Consider the following 11,964-nt stretch of genomic DNA (forward strand, 5'->3'; position numbering starts at 1 on the left):
AGCTTCATTAATTACTTAAACAGAAAAGATGCAAGCATTGGAGTAAGCACAGTTATTTCTAGTTACAACAGTTTTGGTTCAAGTTCTATCTGTTGAATCCTATGCCAAAAGAACAGTTTCCTGCCAGCAGTCTTACTATAACTAGTCATCTCCAGTAAGTAGACCAATGTGTCCAAGACAATGCAAGCAGTAACACTATCCAGGTCCAAGTAAATATGGGTGAAAAAAGCACTTAATCCAGCATATCAAATAAACCCTGACTTGTGTCTTCAAGATTATAAAGACAGTTTTCTTTCTTTTTTCAAAGTAAGTAAAACAGAAGTCTACTATATCTACACAATTCTTTGGCAGTTATTTACTCAGTTCAGAAGCTCTTCACAAACAAGTACTTAATGGCTTAGATTTTGGAATTACACATACATATTTTTGTAATATCTGATCCACTAACGACCTAGCAATATCACCTATCCCTTCCATAGATGTATAAGCATATGGTGACGTGCACTTATAAAACTTGACAGTTCTTAAGTATCAGATGCTCAGTTGCTCAAAAGAAATTGGAGTAAGACAGGTAGGTTATATAAAAATACTGAGCCAGAATATGCTTTTTTCCTTTTATACCTGATGTTTCAGGTTTATCACACTATCTACCTTTTGAGTAACAGTCCAGTTTTCTTTTTCATTGATCCAATTTTCACTGAAATATAGAAACATGTCTGACCCAGATTAACTCCAGGCTTTACATACAACCCTTTCATGCTTACTCACAACTTCAGCTTCTACTTAAGTCCTGTCTTTGACATCTTACAACAAACAAGTTGTTGCCAGGGTGGATGCAGACAGCCACCAGTCTGCCATCCTACAACTCAAGCCAACACATTAATGCTTTATTGCTTCACATTACTCAGATTTTAATATTAGTTGCTAGTGCCCAATCTCAAGGTGTTTTCTGTCAAAAATTATTTCTGCATGAAAGATAATCCTCCATGTCACAATAATATTTCACTTCATGGAGGCAGAGCACTAAATGCCTCCATCATGCCTTAAAACAGATTCAACATTAAGAAACGTTAAAACCTTGGCAGATAAATTAGTAGCTAATAAGTATTTGGCTTTCTTCTTTTAAGATAAAGATCTGCCACACAGACCATCAAGCTTAACAGAAACTGAAATGCCCTAGAGAAGCTTGCAGACTAGATGTGTTCTTTAATCCTATGCATATAGAACATCAGAAATTTACTAACATTCATACCTGTTTTGTTGCAACATGTCTCTTAAACATGCTGACATTAAAGAAGCATTCAGACATATTTGCTGAAGTCAGGGAAATCCTGTTGTTGTAAATTACAACTCTAACACACAGCTATTTATCTAAAACAAGGTATGATCATTTGATGGATATAAAATAATAATGTTGCTGTTTACTGAACAACTTGGTGACTACTGAACAACCTAGCTGTTAATTTGGATTAAAAATATTTTGCAATTTAAAGAGTTTCGAGTTCAAAAGAAAGCTAAAATTTTGCATTTAAATTATCACAAAGCACATTGCTCATATGAAGTTTTGAATTCTTCCACCCATTTTATACTCCTGCAGGATCCAGAAATTTAAACTGTATTCTAGCTAGATCTGTGCTGCTATTGTTTAAAACATGTGTTTATTTATCTCCAGTAACAAAAGTTGTAAAGCCCAGAAGCTTTGTCACACCTTTGCATTTTGAAAGATACTGGAATATTTCAGAAATCACAAATTCCATAAATACACAGTGAAGTTGAAAAGATGTATTCTAGAAGGAAGTTTGCTATAGAAGAAGTGGTCTCATTCCATTTCACTGAACAACTTCAAAGACAGCGCTTTTTGATGTCTAAGCAAGATCAGATTGGGACAAGATTTTTTCACCATTTCTTTTTACTATCAAGCAAGAAAAGAGCTGTACAAACTGAATTTATCTTAGCAGATAGGTTAAGTAAATTCTGAACTACCAAGCCTCACTGCTCCTCTCCCAATTACTTAAAATCTTCAAGAGCATGAACAGGGTCTTAACAGAGTTCAACAGCAACAAGCATTTAGCTGCCTCTGAACCTAGATGTCAAATACCTAAGCCACTGGCAGAGTAGCTGAACAGTCACAACAGCTCCAGAAACACTCATCTGGACCAACTCAAGGACAGAAAACACACAGACAAATACAGAGTCACAAGTTAAACAGAATTTCAAAGAAAATATTCTAGGTCTGAATCCTCTTACTCTTTTTATTCTCCCAAGAGACAATGACAACCAGTGCTTTTCACTGTAAAACATCGTGGGGTTTGATGGCTTCTCTTCAACAATGACATTGCTTTTAATATCTCTTCTATAACTTGTAAAAAACCCAGATTTCACCATCTTTATAACTGTCAATGAAATAAAACTTAGGTTTTGAGTAAGGTTTTTGTTGCTTCTTTCCTCTTCCTCTCTTACAAATAGAGAGTGTACACAGTTCATATTTCATTAAAGATTTTTTTTTAAATATACAAGTTATAGCTCAGTTTTGAAAGATATTACCTATTGGAGAAATGTATTGTGATCTGCAGTAACTGCACATAAATTCTTGTAATCCCAATTTTCTTAGTAATTCTTTTTGAACTCAAGCAAGCATAACAGGCAAGCAATAAAATCAAAGCTTTTCACATTCATATTAATACACAGTATTTTTACATTACTAGTTTTACACAAACACTGCAGAAGATTATTCAGGAATTATTAATAGTACTTACTACTCAAGGACTAAAATCATCTCTGTTGCAGTTTCATAAACTTCATGCAAGTTAATAACCCAAAGGTTGCATTGTGCCAACTCAAGGACTGCAATTTCATGGATTATTTCCATCCGACAGTCTTGGCCCTTTCTTCTTTTTCTCATGAATTTTGCTGCAAACTCTTTTTCAGTGTCTTTCTGGATGCACTTCTTCACCACTGCAAATTTGCCCCTGAAATTAAAGAAGAAGAATTTAAGAGTCAACAGAATCCCTCAGTGAGAACTTTGCTATTATAAATTAACACTTCAGAAAACCTGAACTAAATTGCTGTTGATGGACACATCTAAAATATATTCTGTATATAGAGAGATGCTTTGCTGAGTGATAATCCCTACACTGAAGTTAGGAACAACCACGACCCAGAATGTAATACAACCTTTATAAAAAATAAGGAAATAAAACCCCTTATCTGTTCAAGGAACCCGTGTTTCAAAAATAAAAAACAACCGATTTCACAGGATTAGGTTATCCTCAAATCTCTCATTAAAATAGCTGGCAAAACCAAAGGGTACAGACAGGCAATGTATGCTTTCCAAGACTATGTCACAATAATCCAGTTATTGTTTAGTAAAGTATCCCACCATACTCAAGGCAACAGCAACCAGGACTCTTCATGAACAACTGCCCAAATTCCTGCTCCATGTGTGACACAATATCCAGACTCTGCATTTTCAAAGATGACTCTCTACATTTTCACCATGATGGGTCTAAAAATGATAACAGCCAGTTGTTTTTTGCTCGTTTAAGTGTTCTCAAACCTCCTTATCCTTAGCCTCACAGTACAAGCAAGAAAAAAATAATTAAGCAGCTTGGCTAACAAAGTTTTCTAACCAAATTTTTGCGACAATCATAATGTGAATACAAACACGCTGAGCAGAACTGAGCACAGTTAATGGGCATCATTTCTGACAAAAGCACACAAGGGATGAGTTACACCAAGTCAGTAGGCTAGCCAAAACCACATTGCTGCACTTACGTCAGAAGACTTCCCCCACTTCCCCCACAGCATTCCCGACTTAAGTGTCTGCTCTCAACTTCCTTGCTGGAGAGTCCCAGACCACCTGGCTCCACTCACATTCATACAGCACTGACTGTTAGACAGAAAGGGTCAAATCTGTCTTCTAATGTAATGATGAAGTCTCATATTTTGAGATAGAGCAACCTTTTTGAGTTCTTACCATGCAGGTATAATGTTTATTAAAAACTTTATTTATATGTATTGAATGTCTTTATTTTGATTCTCAATTACTGTAGGGTTGCTGAAACCAAAATCACAGTCCTCACCTAGTTTGAAATACAATCTTCCATCTTCAACCTAAATTTCACAGAATTAACTAATTCAGCTTATGTGAAAGTTCTCACAGCTCCCAGTATGTTGGCAGATAGCTATCCATAAAATATATCTGCTAAAATAAGTTGTGGTCAGCTTGCTTTTAATAGGCATTTATTTCAAAATTGCCCAGTCTAAATGAATTAAGTCAAATAAGCACCCACAAAGTGGTTTTTTTTACTAGGCAATCTCATCAAAATAATCAGATTTGTAACCACTGATACAGCCACAATTATTCCTCTAGGAATCATATTTTGCATAAACATATTACCTACAGCACACTATGTGTTAAGACGAGGTGAGAACAGAGCCCAGATGACTGTGAAGGCAGAAAAACAGTAAGAATGTGCTTCCAATTTATCACACCCAGTTTTTGGTATGAAGTTCTTAATTAGTAATATATATTTTAAGACAATATTACAGGTCTGCAAATGCATGAAAGTAACTTTATAGGATTCTGCAGTAGTAGGAAGCTGTAGTGCAAAGATCACTATAAAAGGCGCTAATCAATTTAGAGTTAACACAGAATACCACAGGAGGAAAAGACACCTAAAGGCTAACAACCTGCTAGGTGTCTCAAACATGGCTACTTAAAACCATGTTGGAAGAAATAATGAATGCGTTTAGTAAAGACAGCTCATCAGGAAACACAGAAACATGCTAAGGATGGTCCTGATCCCAAAAATATTGAAAGAATTTCTTTCAGGTAGATTTCTAGGAAGCTTGGAGCATTAGTGTTGCACTGTAAACATCCCTCCAGAACTGCAATCCTATCCACCACAGAGAGCAACCTTCCTTGTGTAGCCAATGAAAAGGTTAAGTTATTTCAAAGGAAGACATACATCTGCATGATTTCTGTACAACATAAAGCTATGGATTTATCAAGTGCTAAAACTTTTGAGGAAGTTTTATGCACCAAAACAAAAAAATGTTACAGGAAAAAACTAGTGACTATGCTGGTAAGAAAAAAACCAACAGATAAAAATAAATTGAGAAACTAAGAGATAAGCCCTTTAAAAGCAAGTTATTTTAATACCTGGCAGATACTAAGCCCTTGTAACAAAAATCTGGACCCTTGGGTTCATCCATCTCTATTTTTCTTAAATAGTCTCTGAATGCAGTTGCCTTTGAATTCAGTGTTGCCTTAGCACTGTCAAGAGCCTTTACTCCTAGCCCCAGTGAGAGACCTAGAGGAAAGAGGCAGAAAAGCCTGGTATCTCCATAATCCAGTTTTGAAGAAGCACTGCGTTGCTTGGAATTAAAGACAAAATCTATCTGGAAGCAAGTTAATTACCCTAACGAGTGCCGATGTTGCCGATTCATTGCGCACTAGTGACTACGGAAATCAAACAGTATTTGTGGGGCAACAAGAGCAAGAGCCGCCACCGTGTGTGGCCAGGCAGGTCCTGTTCAGCTAAGCTGGCCAGAAGCCTGACAAGTGAGGTAATGAAAAGGACAGGTTACATGGGAGGTCAGCCGGCTCACAAATACTGATTCTGGGTTGCTTAAGACCAAGAATCCTGCCCAGTTTCTTGCTGGTTATACCTATTATTAGAGCTGTTATAACTACAGGCTACTGTAGAACTCATATTTTCTGAATACCATCCCAAAAAAGATCAAACTCGATAAACTTGACATTTATAGCTAACAGAACTAATTACTGTGCAGCTACCTAGATACATGCCTGAGACAACTTCAGAGCTAAGATCCAAAGATACAATCCTTAACCTGTGTGGTTAAGCCAACGGATAAACTTGCAACAGATTTCTTGATAGAGACAGCACAATAGATAACAGATAGAAACAAGCCTTCCCATAAAGTACACATTGCATATGGTTCATCTTTGCTTAAAATACTGCTTTTCAGAAGTTCTTATATATATTTAAAAATCTATTAAGCACTGAAAACAGGATTAGACCACAGCATTGCTAGTTTAGCTGTACTGAAAAGAGCTAGTGGCAAGAACATTGCACCAAAGAAAGAACAGTTTTGACAGGAAATACTTAATGTGCATTTCCAAAGTTACTACCAGTCATCCAAACACAAACAAAAATGCTTTGAAGGGAGAAATGAATAGGAAACTAGAAGTAGTTCTCAGTCCTCATAAGAGCCTCATTCAAGAATTATGATTTAAGATAAATCATATCTGATTACAAAGAAGCTCAATGTCATCTTTTCAGACTGCCAACAGAATTAGCATTGTTTTATCGGGCATACATTATGGCTTAAAGCAAAAGCCTCAAATCACAAAGCAAATGTCAAATCAGATAAGCAGGAACATTCATGTCACACCAGTTAATTTTGGTTGTCTTAGGCTTAGAAAATCAGAGAATTAACCTTTCTTTAATAATTGTTTTTAAAGTGACCTATAAAACCACATCACTGTAACAAATGCAGAAATAACATCAATTCCTGTGAAGATATTTATTTTCATAAAGTTCAGAAAACTTTTCTGAGATCCACAAAACTATATCCAATTTATTGCATAAATTATATCAAACACTTTTTAAAAATTGGGCTGTGGTTTTTTTTCCCATATATAATTTTTTTCATTATTTCCAAACAAGGTGTGGGGATTCCATTATTTATTAATAATTTACTCACATAATTTTATTCTCAACTGATGGAACGAACTACTTGCAAGTCTTTATTTTCACCTCTTCTCCACTTTCACTTCCACAACTATTTCTAACTAGATGTGCTACTCCAGAGAACAGATGTTCTTACTGATGCACAAAATTGTACAAATCTCATGTACCACTAAGCATGTTACTGAAAGCTACTTAAGAAATAATCAAGTTCATGCCAGAGTTTGTGGGAGAAAAAAAAATAATTAAGTCAAGAAAAGGGTAATCTGCACTTAAAACTACAGCCAGTTCACTAGTCAGGATCAAAGAATATTTCCTTATTACCCTGTTCAGTCTCCTCAGAATATTAAAATACTTGCTAATCATACCTCTGGGTGGAGAATGAGATTGTCTATTTTTAACAAAAAACTGGGACTGAGGAGAATCACCTGAATTGCACCTGACACACATTTACATGTACGAGCTGCATACATTCCACTAGATGAAGACTGTTTATTTTAAAGCAATCATTTAAGGTGGCTTATCTTCCAGTGAGAAGAAAGCAAGGCCAGTCATTATGCCTTCCTCCAGTCCAGCTTCAAAATGATGAACATTTCCTGTACACAAATCATGATTTCCAGTATGTGTGTATCTTGTTTTACATTTTAAAAAGGGCAATAATCCAACACTGATATGGAGAATTAACTGATAATCTATACTGTGTGCAGGAGCCTTTTATTGAGGAAAAAGAGCAAAGCATCAAAATACAATATGAGACTCTTAAAAAGAAGTTCCAGGTAATATAGAATGTCTTGTTCCCCATTTTACAGTACAATTTTGGCTTAAGAGGAAGAAAAGTTAAGCATGTGGTGGTTTGTCCTCTGCAAAGGTCACACTCCTTTAAAGTAATCTAACTCAAGCTAGCACCATCTGAAAACACTTGTGTCTAAGTGAGCTGACAAGAAGTGGCACCCTGAAAACATCCATCAGAGGTAAGACCGATTTTAAAAATCAGTGTGACAACACACAGATTTTGGGACTGTAAGACTAGCCCAAAATGTTATTTAATAAAACATTACATTAAACCCCTCACCATTTCTGTCATTTTAAGCAACTGAACTTCCTTTCCAGAGTAGCCATTATAACCAATTTTTTTTCCCCTGAATTAACTTGTTTTTCCTAGCAGGTATCTTTTCATAGGCAGGAAAATGCCTGTTCACCTACTCAGTGAGGGAACATTTTGAAGCACATAAGCTTTGCATCCCCAAAGCACGTTTTTACCTGTGAGATGACATTCTGAGCAAGTTCCCAGGTTCCTTTAAGGCTCATCTGCAACTACAGAAATACTTCCCCAGGACTTTCAGCTCTAACATGCCACCAGGGGCCAGCATCCCCTGTAGCTTCTTTCCTTGCATTTCTAGAACACTACCTCAACATTTTCCCACGTCCCTTGCTCTTCCCACCCCTCCACACACAGGTGACAGAGAACAGAGGCCTCCAGTGATTTGCCGAGTTCAACATGATCTGCTGACTGACTGCACTGGAGGCGAAAGAGCACACAAACCTGCCGAGTTTATCCAGCAGCCTTACTCTCAGCAATGGTGCTAAATCTGCTTTCTTTTCTCTCCCTGCTGTCAATCTTAAAATAGACTTGCACAAATGCTGTTATTCTCAAAAAGGCTTATCTAAAGTGCAGGTTTCAAATTCTTTCTCTAGTTCTAGAAGTGGGATTGACAAATACAGAGTGTATAAACATTTGTCATTAGTGAATTCAGATACTAAAATAGAATTAAAATCTTGTGTGCACAAGGACTGCTTTTCATTTGAGACAAAAAACCTGTAATACCTGGGTATTAATTTGTCTAAGTCTTTTGTAAAGATAATCTCTACCCATTTAAATACAGACTTACTTTATGAACAGATAAAAGTGAAACAATTTCTGCTAAGCATACATTATCAAGAAACTGTCAGAGACAGTTATAAGTGACAGAGAGACTTTCCACTTGTTACCTATGTTTGTCACAATGAGTTTGAAAAAAATTGTTTTTAATGGGACTACGTGGGCTGGAATATCCACTTCTTTAATCAAAACGTAATAATAAAGTTTGAATTGAAATTGTTGAATTAAAAACCAAACATAGACGTTCAAATGTATGGATTTCTCTATTGTAAGACAGAAGATAATGAAAACATTTGTGAAATTGAGGAGAAAAAAGGTAGTCTGAAGAGATGCAGGAAAGAAACACACAGAACATTCACTTAACATTAACTACAGATGCAATATCACAACCTTCATGCAAAGGTCATCTTTACATGTAGTTCTGGCCAGAAAATAACTCAACACAAAAAACCCCATGCTGAGATCTACTTGTTTGAACTGCAGACCAAAACTTGCTCTAGTATTTAACTTGTTCATAGTGTAAAGCCAATAGTTTCAGTTGTACTTTTGTGTGCCAGAAGGAAGCTGCATCTAGTCTAGCTTCTGATTAGGCCAATTAGTATCTCCCAGCTCTAAGAGAAGCTCTCACTCCATGACATAACTTCAAAGTATTTTCTGAAAAGTCACCTGATCTTCAAATTAAAAAAACCTGAGCAGTAGTGATACTGCTAGGACATCCTCCACTGCCTCCTACTCCTATGCCTTCTTGACTGTTGCTTAAGATTAGGCTATTTTGAAGCTTGCATTTAGTTAGCTTCAGTTTCCAGGCCCTGGACATCATGGTCGTATGCTAAAAAAAAAGTTTTCTCCCTTTATGTGATGTTTCTCCCACTTGTTTCCCATGTGAATGCTTTAGGCCACTAAGTTTAAACAGGTATTATTCTGTTAGTACATTAGGCTTACTAAGCAAACATCAAGCTGGCACCTAGACAAACCTAAAAATCTGTTAGTGGTACTTCAGCAGCTACATTTGATTTCAAACTCCTTTTCAGCTCCTAAGTGGTTGTTTTTTGCTGCTGTATAAACAGAGCTACACAGCTACCATAGCATGCAAAAGAATATACACTAAGGAGTCTTTCTTGCCAATATCCTGTGGTATTTAATATATTTTTAAAAATCTGAATATTGTTTAGATAAAGCACATGTGATTATAAGAATACTGTCATCCTTTTTATAACTACCAATTCACTGAAAAAAAAAAAGCACTGTTAAACTTTACTATATAAAATTTCTGAGATGCAAACACCTGTTAATGACACTTTCTGCCTCAAATCTTCCTTGCTGTCAGTCAGTTGTAATTGATTAAACCTTACTTGTTGGAGTTTATTAACCAGCTTGTTAATTCTTTGAGAAGTTCCACCATTAGAGTATATATTCTAACACATGCTCGCCTAGACTTGTTCTACCCCACGTCGCAGTTTACAAAACTCAAGGGAAAAAAAAACCCAAAACACCAAAAAACCCCAGGCACGTTACCACCTCCGATAAAAATCTACAGCAATACTCTACTCCGGCTCCCTGGAAAGAGCCCAGTACCGCGTCCCAGGCAGCTTCCCCAGGCTGAGGATGACTCGATGGCTCGAAGCAGGGACAATCAGCCGCGGCCAGCAGCGGGGGTACAGCCGCACCGACGGCCGCCTCCCGGACCCCCCCTTCCAGACAAGTCAAACGCTGCGCGACCAGTGCCACGGTCAGCCTCGGGGCTGACCCACAGCCAGCGAAAAGGCGGCTCCAGCGCTGACAGGGCAGCGATCTCCCTCGCTCACCCCTTACACTCCGATCATCTCGCAAGCGGAGCGGCAGGGGAAGGGAAGGGACAGCAGGGCAAGGGAAGGGGCGGCAAGGGAAAGCCCCGGGGGCTGCTGGCCGGCAGGTCGCTGCGGCGGGCAGCCGGAGCGGAGAGGCAGAGCAGAGGGCAGGCACACACTTCGCCCCTCGCGGCCCCCCGGCAGCCTGGGGCGAGTGGATCAGCCCGGGGTGCCCGGGAGATACACGGGACACCTCATCCCTCCCGTCGCCTCCGCGGCAGCCCTCACAGCCGAGTGACGGGGCGGCAGCGACAGCCGCCACCCCCCCACCCCTCCCCGTCCCTTGCGCCTCCCGCAGCGCGCTCACCTGCCGAGCTCTCTGCCGGGGCTGAGGCTGTAGCGCTCCTGGAAGGGCTCGGTGCGGATGGGCGTGCGGATCTCCGTCAGGAAGCCGCCTCGCCGTCGGCTTCGGCCGGGAGCGGGCTGAGGTGGCGGGCGGTCACCGCGGGAGCGGCCGTGTGGCGGCTTCTCCTCTGGGCTCATGGCGCGGGGCCTCTCCCTCAGCAGAGGGACGCCTTCCCGTGCCCCTCTCGGCCTGACTGTCCGCCAGGCTCCCCTCAGGCTGCGGGCTGAACTGCCACCCGCCGCCGCCGCTGCTGCTGCTCCGGGAGGGCGGTGGGTAGCAGGAACGCTGCCGAGGGGAGGGTGTGTGTGGGGGGGGAGGGGCGGGGCAGAGCGGCGAGACCCGCCCGGTACCCGCCCGGTACCGCCTCACCTGGGCCGCAGGGAGGGCGGGGCGGGGCGCTGGGAGCGACGGTTGGGCAGCGCCCCCTGCCGGCCGGACTTGGGAGCCGGGGGAGGCGGGGCTGGCGCTGTGCGCGCGGCGGTGGAGACCCTGAGGCGGGAAGGACGGGAGAGAGGGATGGGATGGAGGGATGGAGAGGGATGGAGGGATGGAGAGGGATGGAGAGGGGTGGGATGGAGAGATGGAGAGGGATGGAGGGATGGAGAGGGATGGAGAGGGGTGGGATGGAGAGATGGAGAGGGATGGAGGGATGGAGAGGGGTGGGATGGGGGGATGGAGAGGGATGGAGGGATGGGGAGGGGTGGGATGGAGGGATGGAGAGGGATGGGATGGAGAGATGGAGAGGGATGGGATGGAGAGATGGAGAGGGATGGAGGGATGGAGAGGGGTGGGATGGAGAGATGGAAAGGGGTTGGGATGGAGAGATGGAGAGGGATGGGATGGAGAGATGGAGAAGGATGGAGGGATGGAGATGGGTGGGATGGAGAGATGGAGAAGGATGGGATGGAGAGGGATGGGATGGAGAGATGGAGAGGGATGGAGGGATGGGGAGGGGTGGGATGGAGAGATGGAGAGGGATGGGATGGAGAGATGGAGAGGGATGGAGGGATGGAGAGGGGTGGGATGGAGAGATGGAGAAGGATGGAGGGATAGAGAGGGGTGGGATGGAGAGATGGAGAAGGATGGGATGGGATGGGATGGGATGGGATGGAGAGGGATGGGATGGAGAGATGGAGAGGGATGGAGAGATGGAGAGGGATGGAGGGATGGAGAGGG

At 41.1% G+C, this 11,964-nt stretch overlaps 1 protein-coding gene across 1 annotated transcript in view; it reads right to left on the reverse strand.

The window, feature by feature from the left end:
• The window catches only part of STK17A (serine/threonine kinase 17a), a 28,049-nt gene extending 16,911 nt beyond the window's left edge, over nt 1-11,138 (reverse strand). The window contains exons 1-2 of the mRNA XM_030445677.1: nt 10,750-11,138; nt 2,757-2,969 (exon numbers count right to left, since the gene is read on the reverse strand). Coding sequence (XP_030301537.1) covers nt 2,757-2,969; nt 10,750-10,925 — 389 coding nt within the window. The 5' untranslated portion in view covers nt 10,926-11,138. The remainder of the gene's footprint in view (nt 1-2,756; nt 2,970-10,749) is intronic.
• Between the last annotated feature and the right edge of the window lie 826 nt (nt 11,139-11,964).

The sequence above is a fragment of the Calypte anna genome, chromosome 2 (assembly GCF_003957555.1).
Source record: "Calypte anna isolate BGI_N300 chromosome 2, bCalAnn1_v1.p, whole genome shotgun sequence".
Taxonomy (NCBI): domain Eukaryota; kingdom Metazoa; phylum Chordata; class Aves; order Apodiformes; family Trochilidae; genus Calypte; species Calypte anna.